Below are 16,060 nucleotides of genomic sequence, written 5' to 3' on the forward strand. Positions count from 1 at the left end.
TCAATAGAACTCAAGAGAAAACTGAAAAAAGTCAAATTGCCGCACATGAAAAAAAATCCGAAAACCAAAAACTTCAAATACCAATTCCTAGCTCCACTTTAAGGGTGATTTGGAAAAATATGATGCTTCAAACCTAGTCTTTTTCACTCCACATACTACCCCAGGGTGTTTAAAGTCGCCACTTTCACCGACTTGAAAATGCCGAAAAAAGTGTTCACATATCAGACAGCGCACAAATACAATCCAAATACTTTGGACTGCTTAAAAAGTAAGGCTGCTATAATAGGCGGCTGAGTAGATGACGACGGCTAATGAAAACCACGAGAACGCCAATAATAGCTCCAGTCGGCTATCGCAGCAATTAAAAAGTGGAAAAAATAGTCGAAAACTAAAATATACAAAATATACAAATGATTCATTTATTTCATTAGGTTTTTTCTCTTGCATTTCAAAACAGCTCAAAATATTAGACAAGCCAAGAGAATGAGAGAAAAATTAAGAAATAGACTACAACAAAATCTTAAATTTAGCACGTTTCGCAATTTATAAAGCCACTCCTCCAATAGTTCAATTGTAGTTGAAAAAGTCAATACCCCAATAGTGTAAAAAAAAAATAGATCCCGGTGGCTATGAACAAGAAAAATTCCCTGTGTTGACATTCAAGTATGCTGTCGCCAATCTAACTTTCGGCTTTGTCGGCAACCTAGCCATTGAAACACTGCATAAATTGTATAATTTTCAGTATCCGAGATAACTTTTTCCTAGAGAGAACTCTCTTGAACTAATGGATCATACTTTTCACAGTTCGATCGTTATAAGGATTAAACCTTCTTGAATCTGCAATCATTAGATTAATCACATTTTTGCCGACAAAAAGGATGAAACCACAATTGAAACCAACGCTATAACGTCCATTAAATCATTGTTCTGGTACACAATAGTTACCGATAATCGAACAATCACTGAATCCCGCCCAATATTGACTTTACACACATGTTGCAAGTCAAAGTCCGAACTCTGTCAGGAAAGAATTCGGAGAATTCTCACAATTTAAATTGCCCATTGTTTATCAAAGAATCAATCTTGACATGGCACATTCTTACCATCGAATAATAGCACATACCACTGCATTCCAGTGAACCGTATTAGTCATAAAAGAAGAATTATGTCTTTGAACTTCTCTAGAATTCATAGTTTGATTCAACATACTTCACATGCGTCAAATTCACACACATAATACACAGTGGTCTAACCTTTGGGATTTCTTATAAATATTTGTACTTTTGATACACGCCATCTTCGATTAACCATTTCATCTCATCTTTGCAACTAAATTCAGTTTCACATAGCTTTCTTTGCACCCACGGATTTCTCTACTAACTAAATAACTAATTTATTACCTTGATTGACAAGTTATCTCTATTCGTTCAAAACCCACGAACCCTGTACGCAAACTATTATCTCCAATTAACTTCAATACAATAAATACAAGTGAAATAATATCTGTCTATTCCACCGAGTAAATTTCAAAACTAAAATACACACACCATAAGATCACACATAGCAATAACTCATTCATGTATCAATCTCCGAGTTTGATGAATAAGAGCTCGTCGGAATTTTCGAAGCCTGTAAAATCACTACATTACCATCAAATTGTCAAGCGCGGTTTATCTTTAGACCAACAACCTTCAACGCTCTGTCAAAAATATATAATCGCACTTCAAGCTAGTCCATCATTACTGTTAACTGATACAAAATTGAACCCTAGTATGATAAAAGACGGCAGCTGTAGTGACACCAGCCCCAAAAGCGGTACCCTACAAGACGCCCCCATTGACAAATACGAGTTAACAACGCCCTTCAAAAAACGCGCCTCATTGCACAGAAAATACAAACTTCAGAATAGCTCCTCAGATCACGTAAAACATGTTGTCGTAGACGCAAAGCCAAGATCATCAAGTTCCGCAGCAACTATTGATTCCTCCGAACCTTCTATAAACCCTTCAAACGATAGCCCATCGCCAACCCAAGTTCGTCCCAAAGAGTTTAAGTTCGACTTATCATCATCAACGGTCGAACTACTTCCGAGCGAACAATTGAAAGTTGAAACACAGCCGGATAAAATTTCCAGTTTTGAAGGAAGATCATCAACAATATCAAAAACTGTAGCTTCCCTGAAAACTACAGCAAAATCGCGCCCGACTGATTTGAAACTCGAGCCTATAGAGAAACGAGCGAAAATTAATCCCGATTACTTTTTACCCTTATCAATCGATGTCGGTTCGACAACAAGCAATAGTGGCAATAACGGAAATGGAGACAGAACCCAAAGTGAAGGTCAAACGCGCTCGTATTCTTCCTGTCAAGAAGTTATTACCCATCGAGGGTCCTGTTATTGTGGATCTGTCAGGTTCGAGTTTCAAAGCAGGCCAAGGGTCAAAGCCCTCGTTAATTGCACGTGTGATAGCTGCCAGAAGTATATGGATGCTTGCCTGTACATCAGAAGTGACAAATTTAGAATAACAGCTGGTTAGTTTTCTACAATATACAGACAAATAATTAATTCATTAAATTCTTTGAACTCTTGATTATTAAAAAGTCTGATATGGAGAATAATTACCCGACATTTGATAGACCAGACTGCTAGAGATCTAATGATTATTCAGCTTAAACAACAGCTAAGAAGTACCTTGTTTTACGTTTTCGTTAGGCAAAGAAAATCAAAGAATTCGAATATTCTATGCTAAAAAATAACTAACTTGGGGGTAACTATCTGTCGTGTTCAATGGCCAACAAGATGACTGAAAAAATCCAAATTATTCAGAAAATTCACTCTCAATAAATTAAAGACGATAAAAACAATTGGGTGCAAACCCTATATTAATGTTCCTATATAGATGTAATAGACTAAAATAAGCTTGTTTGTATTTAAGCCGTCTGACGGCATGGATTTGCCAGCAAACTAATTTTTTTTAAATAGTCCCAAAACACGAAATTACACAATTTAGTACCGTCATTTCTTCCATATTAGGAACCTAGGAATACGCCACCACTTCGCTTTTTAGGTAGCATTTTTTCCATATTTCGTTAAAAGTAGAACAAAAAACAGAATTCAAAAAGTGTTAAATTTAGAGTACAAGGTCAGTTACAGTTTTAAAAAATTATACTGAATTTAGCTTCTAAGCTGACGGCTATTACTCTGACATGCAAACCCAGCTAGCGATGTTTTTAATATGCTTGGATAACCGCACACACGGACTCAATGACATTGCTTTATCGATTTAAACCGTTTTTTATTTGATCTTTTGACTCTGACCGTGTTCACTAAATTGCGTAAACTTGCTTGATGAATTCTAAACTCCCTTTAGTTGAAACAGTGAGGGTACAAACCTTCAAATTCGTTTGTTTCAGTTAATTTGACAAAATAACTTATATTTTGAAATCGAATGCGACACACTTTCCATAAGAAAAGAATAATTTCCGACGCAAAAATCAAAAAGTCAGTTTGAAGGCAAAAAATTGGCATCACGACAAATGGTATAATACAAATCGACGGAACTAAAATAACTCTTAGATACTTATTATAAGAGAAACTAACAAACATAAACCCACTAACATCGGATGAATTGCTCTCGAATGACAGGCGGTGCAATTTCTTTGTGGTGTAGCTTTTTTAAGGGTGCAAAACAAAACCGACCAGATAGGTGTACAAACCCGCAACCTCCCGTATGCGACATTGGCCCGTATGCTATACCACCTCTGCTACTTCCTGACTTACAATAGCTTTTACTTTAGCACCAGACTTAATTTCGGAAAGAGCATATCAGATCACGAAAAAATTAGGTAGTCAAGCGTGGAAAAGTTTCTTCAGTACTTTTCCATCCCAATACTGCAGACTTGAATTATACAGCAGTAACTTCAATAGTACTCACTTGTTTATTGCAAAAAAATATGAATCCGTTTGTGTTTAGGTGAAGACAAAATCTCTTCTTTCTCAGTGGGCGTGGGTATAGTGTCTAACAACTTCTGCTCTGTATGCGGAGTGAAGTGCTTTCGCAAAGTAGTCAAAGCCCCAATCAAAGTTGCCAACCTACTAGTAGCAATATGCGGAGCACATCCACCCTTAGAAGGTAACAAATATTCCAAGATCAAAAAATCACAAAATACCCTCCCTTGACACGAGGTAACTTTCGGTCTACATTAATTAACATTAGTTAATCTTGATTATAATAATTCATGATAAATATAAACCCAATAATAAGTCAGCTGGGTACTGTAATGAAAAAGGCACAACATGCAAAACATCAACAGACGAAAAAATAACCACAGCTGAATTTAGAAAATCATTTACGGGCGTAGCTGAGAAATATTCCACCCTAAGAGGACAACAATTCATGCAGTATAGTAGTTTGCCTTCTGATATTTTTAAATTTGCCATTTCAACAACGCCATGATTCACTGTTTTCTATACTATTCCTAGCATCAAAAGTAGGCAAGTCATTCATCTTCATCCTTGACTGAAAATGTTCTCAAAATTTGAAGTCAAAATAAATGCTCGTAAACAGTAATCGCTTAACTACACTCATGAAAAAATTAAATGTAGCTAAAACCGAACGTAAAAACAAGAAGGAGACTCTGTAATGTGTGTGTTTCCACACAATGTACCAAACCCTCTCATTCGCATTTTTGGCTGAATTGTGATGCCAAGGAGAGCTCAGAGAATGAATTATGGAAAAAAAAATAAGATTAATTTAGAGTTTGGAACCTAGAAATAATAAAAGAGCAAAAGTTGAATAAAGCAGCGAAACTAAGAAAACACGGATAAATCAAGTTGTCATCTCTCTGCCGAATTGCCATAGGTCTAAAACAGAATTTTTTGTAGAAAATAAGAGCATAAACAAAAACCGGATATCAAAAATAAACAGCCGACACATTGTCGTGAAAATAGCCGCCGCTGACCCCACTGAAAAACGCTGTGAATAAAACAATTAGAAATGACGACAGCCTAATATTTTTATGTGTCAAAAAATGTTCTAATTGTTTTCAGTAATTCCCTTAGGTTTGATAACACGAAACACGGTAAATTAGCCTCTAAATTGACGGGCAATAAGCTTAACACTGATACTAGTTAGCCGCAAACTCTAGGGAACATTAACTTACTTCACTTGGTCTTTACATATTAAGTCTTAGTGTCTTGTTTTATTAGTTTAACCCGTTTCCTTTGATTCCGTTTATTATCTTGAATGTATTCGCGTATAATTGCTGACTAAAATTTGAATTCAATTCAGTCGAAACAGTGAGCGATGCAAGTCAGAAGATAAAGCTGAAGGTCCTGACTTATGTAATAAGAAAAATGTGATCGCAAGGTAGAACGAACTGAAAAACATGGCAGAACAGATCCTGAAAAACAGTCCAAAGAGTAAAAAAAAACTACAAAACACTTTGGCAGCAGTCCAACAGACAGACTGAAAATTATAAGCTACGTAGATAGAATAAGGTTTCATAAATTTGGAGAAGAAACTTAATGAAACTGAGAAAATGGAATTTAGATAATTTCTATATTTTTAGCATCAGCTTCTTGAACCCCAAGGTTTGTACCTTGAACCCCAAAATTAAATCAGCAAAAATCAGCAATCTTGAACCCCAAAATTAAATCAGCAAAAAACTTAAGATTCGCTGTCAATTCATGGGGATCAAAATTGAACCAGAAATGAAATGCTGAAAATGATTTCAGAAAGCTTCAAGTTCAAAATAGGTTCCCCTGACCACCTAAGCTAAAAACAGCAAAAAATTTTTATATAAAAACATATGCAAAAACCATTGCTATCCTGTCGAACTTTTCTTTACATAAGATATCATACCAATGTAATCATCGTAAAACCGACAAAAAGATACCTTAGCAGCAAACAGGTCAGACAAAAATAGGCAAACAAAACCAAAACAGGCAAACAAGAAAATTTGGGGAAACAAACAAACAATAATAAGCAGTTCCAAAATTTATTCACGTAATCATCCTCAAAACAAAAATTCTACCCAATGTCCCAAAACAACACCATAAACCAAATGCTCCCAATAGTCAATGAACCCAAAAACCGACAAAACTTATCCAATAAGAAATGCAAATGTTAATGTTTTTGGAAAAATTATCAATACATATACCTCAAAAAGGAAATCAAGAGAAATCTACATTGCAGAAAACATCTATGCACTGGGAACAACGTCGGTTTGAGAACCATTTAACAGAAGACCCATAAAACAAGAAAAACTGCACCACTTGGGGCTCAAAACTAGAGTGACGTCTTCATCTTAAATTCAGGCTTCCGAGCATTATCACGACACTGAACATATTTCAATGGCATATAATGCCTAATGAACCCTAGATTTTTATCCCGATTCGAAAGAAAAGTAATCAAAAATGCAATGAGAACTAAAAAAAACAAGGATTGCAACCCAAAGAATTGATTTAACCGGTGACCTAAAACTCAGCGTTTTTCAGGCAACATCAAACAATGACATGAAACAAAACACATGATCCTTCATGCACAAAAACAAAAAAACATACCCGACGCATTACCGCCTAAAAATAGCCGCCGTTGACTCGCATAACCCCGATTGGGATTGAAAGAAAATGGAAAAAAACTGATTGCTGTAAGAAAATTTCTTTTGAAGTGCGAATTATTTTGATTTCATTTTGTTGTTCTCTCCTGCTACTTAATGAAAGAATGGAGAGGCTATTATCAATACCAATTAACAATAAAAATGGCAACTGAGAGTTATAAGAAAAAAGTTGCGGACATCTATATCTGAACTTTATGCGTTTATCCCGTTTCGATTTTTGATTCCTTGTTTTGATACTGATTCTGTTCATTTTAGACTGCTTTGCTATGCAACTGCTGTTTAATAGTAAATTAAGCAGAATGAGAAGAATGGAACTAGACTAGAGAAGTAAAAAAACATTTTTTTGTCGAAGTAAAAAAAATAGGAGCGCAATAATAGCCTGCTGAGGTCAGCTATTAAAAATCACATAAAAAACCTTTATTTTAGAAAAAGAAAATTTTTAAAACAATAAATAACATCAAGACTCATAAGCAGTAACACTACGGGCCCTTAGAATGAGTGGACAATACAAAAGACCTGTAGAAATCAACGCCATCAACGTCAAAAGGTCAGAAAAAAACTTGGCAAAACAAAATCGTATGGAACGTGGTGGCGTCAAAAACATAGATCTTAATCACTGCATAAAATACAAATTTAGAAGTCCGGAAACAACAATCAAAAATTTGCCAAATACCTCTCAGAAACAAATGGCATCTAAGTCAATGCAAGCAAAAGACCAAAGCTAACTCCATAAACTGACACAAAACGCCGCACTAAACGCCAATGAGAACCATTATTTTTGAGACTAAGCCAAAATACCACAAAACAGACAGAAAGGGGCAAGCATCCAATATCCGTCATATATTTAAAAGAACAATGCGTGAAAGTCAAAGAAAGCATTACCTATAAAATGGAAAAATGGACAAATTTCAGCCTCATTAGCAACCGAGGAGACCTGTCATTATCGAGATTGATTAATGAGACAACAATAGTGCCAGAGTTATGAAAAACCGCCATATGACCTCAAACTATTAATTAGATTTTTATAGTGGATCATCAGCAGAACTTAACTGCCATTAATGAGACTAGGTGAAATGGGAATTATCTAATTGAAATTATCACATCTACTACCCCTTATTAAAGACGGAAGGAGAAGTCATCATTAATAACACCAAAAAACAGAAAAAAATTATACAAAAAGTCATAACGAAAAGTGACTTACATTTTAGAGAAACAAAAAGTATCTTGAGTCACATCAACCACAAACTGCCCTATGAAGGACTAAAATCTGTAAGGATGCGTTATTCAAACATATGTATAACTTTTTGAAGACATAAGTTGAGAAAATCAGAAAAAACAGCAAGTAGCACGTGAAAAAAATGGCTTTCGAACACCGAAAATCGGTTTTAAAACAGCTTGCTGATTTCACTATAATAGTAACTTGGATAATTAACGCTTAAAGCCTACTCGATTGCCTAAAATTAACGCGTAAAGCCTACTACTTCGCCTGATTAAAATTACCACTCAAATTGGACTGATCACTGACATCAAAAAATTCTCATTGGCAGCGCATCAATTCAATCTAGTCTCTTAGGACTGTAAAAAGAGAACAACTAATTAAACGCCACTGAGAGATTGTTAATATATTAATCAAACAGTCGGCAGATTGACAACTATGGTGACTTCAACCTATAAATGGGAAAACAATAAGCTCAATACGAACACCAGTTAGCCATATACTCTTAAATAAACTTTTAAAACTTAATGCGCAAAGTATTTAAACATTAAGTTCTAGTGCCCGAGCTTTATTAAGTTGAATTCGCCTGTTGTATTATTAATTCTTTGAATTCGCCTTTTGACCTGAAATGCATCTGCGTAAATCTGATTCCTGAAATCTATACTATATACAGTTGAAACAGTGAGTGAGATAAATCAGAGTCATTGGGAGTGGTGACTTATGTAAAACAAAAAATACAAAACTAATTTGAAAACATAACAAACTAACGTCCGAAAAATTGCTCTCGAACGACTAGTGGGAATTCAAAAGTATCACAGCGCTCTTCAGTCGCGTGGGGGGAGGGGGGGGCGAGTTGGATAACTAAATTCACTAAGGGGTCTTCAAATAATGAGGTTATTATATACCACTATAACCAACAAAAAAATTAATATGAAAAAATATGACACCCAATTCGACGAACTTTTCATTAGACTTTTAGTAGTGAGCTGCCGCCATTTGATTTTGGATGCTTAAAACTCTGAGAAAAAACTATATGACGCAAAAAGTCAAGGGCGAAAAAGTTACTCGAAAAGTCAAAACGGTCAAGCAGAAATTTTGCAATCCATAAGACAACACGTTTACACTAATTGCATCAAACTGCGGTCAAGAGCAATTAAAGAGAGCGCCTAAAAGCCTTTGAGAGTGAAAAATTATTCACCAGAATGAACAAACAAGATAACTCGCTCTGATAGGAGTAAAAAGTGACGCCACACACACGGATGTTGAAAAACTAAGAAGTAATGAGCAATATGAGCAATAAGCTCATTTAAGTGAGTATGACGTCACTTTCATAAAAAATAAGGCGACGAAATAAGAAAGCATAGCAGGACACGTCCTGAAACAAAATTCGAAGTATTTATTGCAATAAAACAAAAACGAGACCCAGAAATGACAACGAATGGATATGGAAACATTTGGAAACACCACGAATAAACATAAAATAGCTGCCGTTGACGCGCTAGACGCATATCGGGATTGAAACAGAAAAAGAGATTGAAATTGACAAAATTTTCTAAGTTTCAATACTTGTTCTAATTCAGGGTGCAGTTTCAGTTAGTTTCTAAACATTTAGTTACTTCAGCTTCTAAAATGAAGGTTATCAAGCTCAATACTAATATCAGCTAGCAATAGCTCTAAGGAACTTTGATAATTTAATGCACTCTGACTTAACGACCGGGCTATATCGGTTTATCCCGTTTTGATTTTGCTCTTTCGACCTTGACTCTATTCGCTGCATTGCATAATTCAATGCAAAAAAGAATTTAAAATCCATTGAGGTGAAACAGTGAGTGAGGTAAGTCAGAAGTCAAACGTGAAAATCGTGACTTATGTAAAACGAAAAACGTGCTCAAAAGGTAAAGCGAATTAAAAGAGACTAAATAATAGCCGTTTGAGAGGCTGACGGCGGTTATTAATCAATCGAAGAAACAGGAAAAGAAAAGAAAGTCAAATTGCCACACGTAAACAAAAAATCACTATCAAGCAAGCTAATTCTTGAGCAAAGACCATATGTCTATCACCTCACTTGAAAATTATTCAAACATTTCACGACGCCAAAAGAGACTTAAATTTTGCTCAACTTCATGCTTCGGTCGCTCTCCAAAATAACAACTCCAAATTTATTTCATGTGCAACCAAAAATACAGCGCTCCAACAAAACAAAATCATTGAATTAAACACGCGAAATTCGTTAATAGACCCACTCGACTATCACTATCACGGTTATCAGTGAGCTATAGTGCTCACAAATCGCAAATATCTGTGAAAAGGCCTTAACGTGTCGCAGAATTTAGAAGCAGATACAAAACTGAGGTAATGAAAATATCGTTTCCGCTTACAAAAACTAAAACAAAATTTCCATAGCCTGTTAAAATCATCGACAGAAGCATTACCACTAGCAAGTTTTTTTTACATAAATTAGTGTCGTTGAACTTATGCTTTAAAATATCTTATGTAAAAGTCTTAAATGTAATAAAATGTCTTCAACTAACATATGTTTTATGTCTTTAAAATGCAGAATCATTTTCTTGAGAACTATGTATGATCAAAATCTGATCTCTCAATGACCAAATACTCGTGCTAGAGCAAGAAAAAGAAAATTCAATCACACAAGCAGACGCCGTTAATAAGATTTAAAAAATTCACACTTCTGTAAAAAAAAAACTGCAGACAAAAGAAAGAAATAGCAGGACAAGTCATAATATTCAAAGATTTTTTATTGAATAATAGACTTTGAATAATAGAAACATCTAGACCTCAAAACGGAAATGATTGAAAATTGAGGGCAAATTAGAAAACCCAAAAAACTTCGAAAAAGAGCAGTTGCAAAGAACTCGAATAGCAGCGCCAAAAACACATTATCGAAAAAAAGATAGGGCAAAAAGGTGAACTATGTAAAACTTCAATTCTTCCGCTCCACTTAGTTTCGGCGTGACCAAAAATGCAATTTTTTTGGAATTTTTCAAAGGCACCAATGGTCACCAAAAAATGAAAGCGTCAAAACGTCATTTCAAGTAGCTCAATTTCAAAACTGTTGCAGTTTTTAAAAAATCAATATTGCTTTATTGACTAAAATAGCTTTAGGAATCAGCCCAGCTTCAATCATAACCGATTAACGTCGAAAGAATTGCTCTCAACAGACGAGCTAGCCTCAGGAGCTAACCTCGGGCGAGGAAAACAGGGGTTGGGGCGGCTCCGAAAGAGGGTTTCCAAATCGCACTTGATAAATATGCCACAGCATACGTTCTTCGGCAACTTCGCCGAACCTTACACTTGAAGAGAGCTGCTAAGGAACATGATGCCCTCGGGATTTGCCAGTTTATTTTGACGAACAATCTGACTATTCAAGTGCGCGAAATATTATAGATTAAAATGATCAAGCAAAAAATACAAAAAAAGAAACAACTGCAATAATTGCTTCAAACTTTGTTGGAGAGCAACTAAAATTTTATAAAACTTATCTTTTTACCATTAAAACAAAGAACAACACTTAGTCCTTTCCATTGGTTTCGGTAACTGTGATTTGGACTGGGAAATCTTTCTATTTTAGATACAACCCAAATACCCTCCCCGACAGCCCAGGAGCAGACATGTTCGTATCGGGCATACGCCACAGCCGAGCGATGTACAATAATAGGAATCGGAAATGTCGATGCCATCCACGGAAAAACAGTCACGTATGACAAAATTCTCACAGCAGACATGACAAAAATCACATGGGAGCAAATGAAACAACTACTTTCTGCATGATTTCAAAATGCTCTTTCCTTTTCCCACCAAGAACATTTTTATGTTTATTAAGTTCATGTTTTCAAAACAAGACCCGAAATAGCGAAATATCTCACGACAAAACGCAAAAAAAATATCAAAATCTGCTGTTGCGAATGTTTTGTGCGCGAGTACTTATGCTATTTGTGTGTTTTGTTTTATGTAAATTTTTTTCAGTAAAAAGAATTTTTCCAAGTAAGAATTAAGAGGGGTCATATCAAATAACACATACCCCTATGATGTCAAATATTGATTAGAGATGCTCATTTTGTATCTGGAAAAAAGAAACAAGTCCAGTAATTTATTGTCCTATGACATTCTTTTTTTTCTATCTGCTGTCAGCAAATTTCTTCGTCTATCAAGCAATCGTGAACAAACTGTGCTGTAACTTTGAACTAAATCCACAACAAACTTCCCATTCTATCGCTACTAACGCCATTTTAAAAATTTAACAATCTTTTGCCGTTAAAATTTGCCATCTTGCAGTTATAGTGCAGTAAATGATAAACTAATCGCTATTTATTTCGTTATAAATTTGCAGTAAACCGATACTTCAAACGTTGAAGTAAAAATCTGTTCTCTGGTTGCCAAGATTCTGAGTCCCTAAAATATTGTTGCTATAGCGGATAGGTCATCCGCCAAACTGACCGGAGTTACCAGGACTCGAAAGAACTTCTCCAGACCGCCTGGCCAATGACTTATCCGTTACACCAACAATTGAGAAAAACAGTCGCACAGTTTTCGGCTTTATACTAATAGAGAAGCAAAATAATGCAGCCGACGGCAAATAACATAAAATGAAGTATAAATATAGAAAGAGAAAATGAAGAATAAATATCTGATATAATTCGCAGCAAAAACGCTCGACCAAAATAAATCAATACTCCTTTTGGAATTTTTAGAACCACGGACTATTTAATTTATGAGACATAATTTAGTAATTCTGCGTAACCGCTGATAATAAATTTTGCTTGAAAAAATTCTTGCTCTAACTTTTATAAGCGCAGCAACTAAGATTAAAAAAAGCAACAATTATGAAGTTACGAAGCAGACAAACTGGTGACTTACAATACAATCTTGTTTTAGTTATACATAGAACACACGTATGATTCTCGTTATGAAGCAACTGCATGTCAAGAAAAGTCGAAAACGCTCAAAATATTTTAAAACAATTTTCAGTTAACAACAAACGCGCTTTCCTACTGCCTTATGATAAGTGCTAAGTTGATTACGAGGGCTTCTTGTATACGAGGGCGGTAATGAGCTCCTGAATCATATCCTTCGATCTCCGAAAAAGGCGATCCAATATCGTGTTCAAGAGTGATTTAATTGTACATTATAATCTGAATGCTTATTACCTATCGTCATCAACTATAGAAAACAATTTAAATTCGCATGATTCTTTTTACTAGAGACCAGACATTTATTTTTGATCAAGTGAATTCTTTACGCAAATATTTCCGACAAACGCATAGCCAATTATACCTTGATGTATTGAGAACGTGATCCCAAAAATGTACTTTGAAATATTGGGTGCAACAAAGGGGATCAACAGGACGACGTTTGAAATGGACGACATTGAATTTTGTTTCAACTGGGCGACAAATGCATGCATTCACAATGTTATTCCTCGCTAAACATTGAAATTTTGACCCTTTTTATCCATGTAGCACAAGCATCCATAATGACTAATAATTTAAACGAGAAAGCAGGAAGGAAAAATTATATATTTTGCCACATCTGGCCATGACTCAGCGGTTCGTGGGAATTGCTATGAATCTATAACAACCGAAGGTGAGCTCGCATACCAATCTATCACAACTGCCCGTCAACTAGGACTAAATTATCAGCGCATAATGAGATTATGAATGTATTATTTTTGTCGTCCATTTGACACAAAATTTTGGTGTCGTCCATTTGCAACGTCGTCCATTTGAACCGCCCACGCAACAAATGCTTTGAATGTGGTTATTAAACCATTCTAACATTACAAAAGTTTGCAACGCCCGAATTCTTTTAACACCGGCACCTTTCATAACCGGTGAGTCAAAATGCTATAAAACATGGAGACAAGAAAAGAATGTAGATCTGCAGTCTAAAAGATTTAAAAAGACATACTAAAAAACAAATTTAATCTTTTCATTAAGGGCTGAGAAGTTCAATTCCGATTGAGAACCTGTAAAACTTATTGCTGTTTCTATTAGCTGCTCGGAAATACACTTCAACTAGAGTGATATACACTCACTTGACCTTATCTCTTTGAATTGAAGTAAAGAAAAGTAAATTTTATAGTGAGGAGGTCATTTTTGAGAGTGAGCTAAGTCACGTGTGACCAAAAACTTAATCACGCGAATTAAGGAAAAACTCGCTCCACTAAGAGTGAAAAATGACGTCATGCACGCAATTCAGTTGAAATTGCATGAACGAATGAACAAAAAGCAGATTTGAAGTGGTTGTGACGTCATATGGTCGTAACAAAAATCGTGACGACGAAACAAAAAACATAGCAGGACAAGTCCTGAAGTACAATTCAAAGAATTTTCATTGACTAAACAGAAAACTACATCTTGAACTGACTATGAGTGAATTGGGAAAACCATTTCTAAAAAAAAAGATCAAAAAATAAAAAAAAAACAGAAAATCAATGTCAAAATGCCGCATAACGACAAAAAACCACAAGCGAGGAATGGAAATTTGGTTGAAACAAAAAAGCTAGGTTCAGAATGAACTATGAATGGAATGGGAAAACCATTTAGAAAACCATTAGAATTTTTGTTCAAACACCGTTTTTACACTCTATTTTAGAATTAGAGCAAAAATTTACGCCGCGAAACCACTCGTTTTTTCGCTCCACTTCCTGTTTTAGCGTGACCAAAAACACTACTCCAATTTGACTTCAAAAATCATGAAAATGTGTGAACAGATATTAAAAAAAACATAGCCGGAAGAATTCCGGAAACGAATCGAAGGAAAAAATTGCCCATTGTTATGACTAATCAACTAGACCAACTATTGTCAACCCTGAACCTCCACAAATGTCATGCAGATTTGAAGTGGTTGTGACGTCATATGGTCGTAACAAAAATCGTGACGAAATAAAAAAACATAGCAGGACAAGTCCTGACGTAAAATTCAAAGAATATTCATTGACTAAACAGAAAACTAGACCTAGAACGGACTATGAATGGTTTGGGAAAACCATTTTAAAAAATCCGATCCAAAAAATAAAAAAAACAGTTAAAATCAAAGTGAAATTGCCGCATGTGAACAAAAAACCACTAGCGAGAAAGCGAATTTTTGTTCAAACACCGTTTTCTCGCACTACTTTAGAGCGAAAAAATTTCACGCCGCAAAACCACTCGCTTTTTCGCTCCACTTCCCTTTTCGGCGTGACCAAAATCACTACTCCAATTTGACTTCAAAAATCATGAAAATGTGTGAACAGATCTTTAAAAAAGACAACGCCCCAATACCATTCAAATTCTTTGAATTGTAAAAAACCAAGAGAGGGCCAATAATAGCCTCGACTATCGCTTCGCGGCTTTTAATTATTAAAGATTTTAAAAAGTGTCAGTTATAACGTTAGGGTTGAACGCTCAGCAAATGAGACTGCTTTAATTAATGAAGCACATGGGTGAATAAACATAACCGACTCAAGTCGGACGAATTGATCTCTAACAACGAGCGGAAGTGGTGGGTTACTTGTTGCCTGAAAATTTAAAAAACGAAAACCATTTCGACGCGTTTTGATTTGATTTAAACAAGTAAATAGCAGACAAAGTCAGCTGCTTATCTTTCAACATGCAGAAATCTAGATCAAGAAAACAACCGGTGAAGCATGAAAAAGTTACTCGGAAAGTCAAACAAATTGATCACTAAACACGGTCAGGCGAAAAAATAACCCTTACAAATCCAAAAAAAAATAAAACTCGAATTAGCGAGCAAATCGAAATGTAGAACAAACAATGCCTGCAAAAAACCCATTGACTAAAATTGCTGAAAAAAAATTTACAGACGTATAGAAGTATTTTCTCACCTATGAAAAATATTCGCGGAGGCAGCTGGTTTGGGTGTAGTTGCGGGATATAGTTCAAGGGTAACGATAGGTGAGGCAACACGCGTACGCGCGGTGGGACATTTATAAGTTTAAGGGGAACAGGATATAGATAGATGAGATTGTTTGGTGAACCAGAATAGAGGTGGTAAATTTCGATAGGGTGGGTATACAGGTTTGTAGTAGTGGGTACGGCGGAGTACACGGTTGCTAGGAGTGGGCAAAGGGTTCCATTATGAGGTCAAAATTCCTCAAAATCACCCTTTCTTATGGAAAAATACTAGCAGTTACTAACAACTGCGCATTAGAAATGAACATTGTGTTATCTTAATGTTAATGCTAAACGCTCAGAAGTCAGCATT

General features: G+C 35.5%; 2 protein-coding genes across 2 annotated transcripts in view; one reads left to right on the forward strand and one right to left on the reverse strand.

The window, feature by feature from the left end:
- LOC142347932 (multifunctional protein CAD-like) overlaps positions 1-16,060 on the reverse strand; it is a 155,846-nt gene that overhangs the window by 95,831 nt on the left and 43,955 nt on the right. The window lies entirely within an intron of this gene.
- On the forward strand, positions 943-13,043 carry LOC142348694 (uncharacterized). Its single transcript, XM_075400142.1, has 3 exons — positions 943-2,532; positions 3,975-4,133; positions 11,427-13,043. Exons 1-3 carry the CDS (start codon positions 1,578-1,580, stop codon positions 11,624-11,626), a joined length of 1,314 nt encoding a protein of 437 aa, XP_075256257.1. The 5' UTR covers positions 943-1,577; the 3' UTR covers positions 11,627-13,043.

The sequence above is a fragment of the Convolutriloba macropyga genome, chromosome 10, assembly GCF_964194025.1.
Source record: "Convolutriloba macropyga chromosome 10, txConMacr16.3, whole genome shotgun sequence".
In the NCBI taxonomy this organism is placed as follows: Eukaryota; Metazoa; Xenacoelomorpha; order Acoela; family Convolutidae; genus Convolutriloba; species Convolutriloba macropyga.

What these genes read in the sequence shown, in the direction of transcription:
- LOC142348694 (XM_075400142.1), top strand. Translation starts at nt 1,578, where the DNA reads ATGTATCAATCTCCGAGTTTGATGAATAAGAGCTCGTCGGAATTTTCG. An exon ending in CAAATTTAGAATAACAGCTG is followed by an intron (nt 2,533 to 3,974) that starts GTTAGTTTTCTA and finishes GTTTGTGTTTAG; the next exon opens with GTGAAGACAAAATCTCTTCT. An exon ending in AGCACATCCACCCTTAGAAG is followed by an intron (nt 4,134 to 11,426) that starts GTAACAAATATT and finishes TTTCTATTTTAG; the next exon opens with ATACAACCCAAATACCCTCC.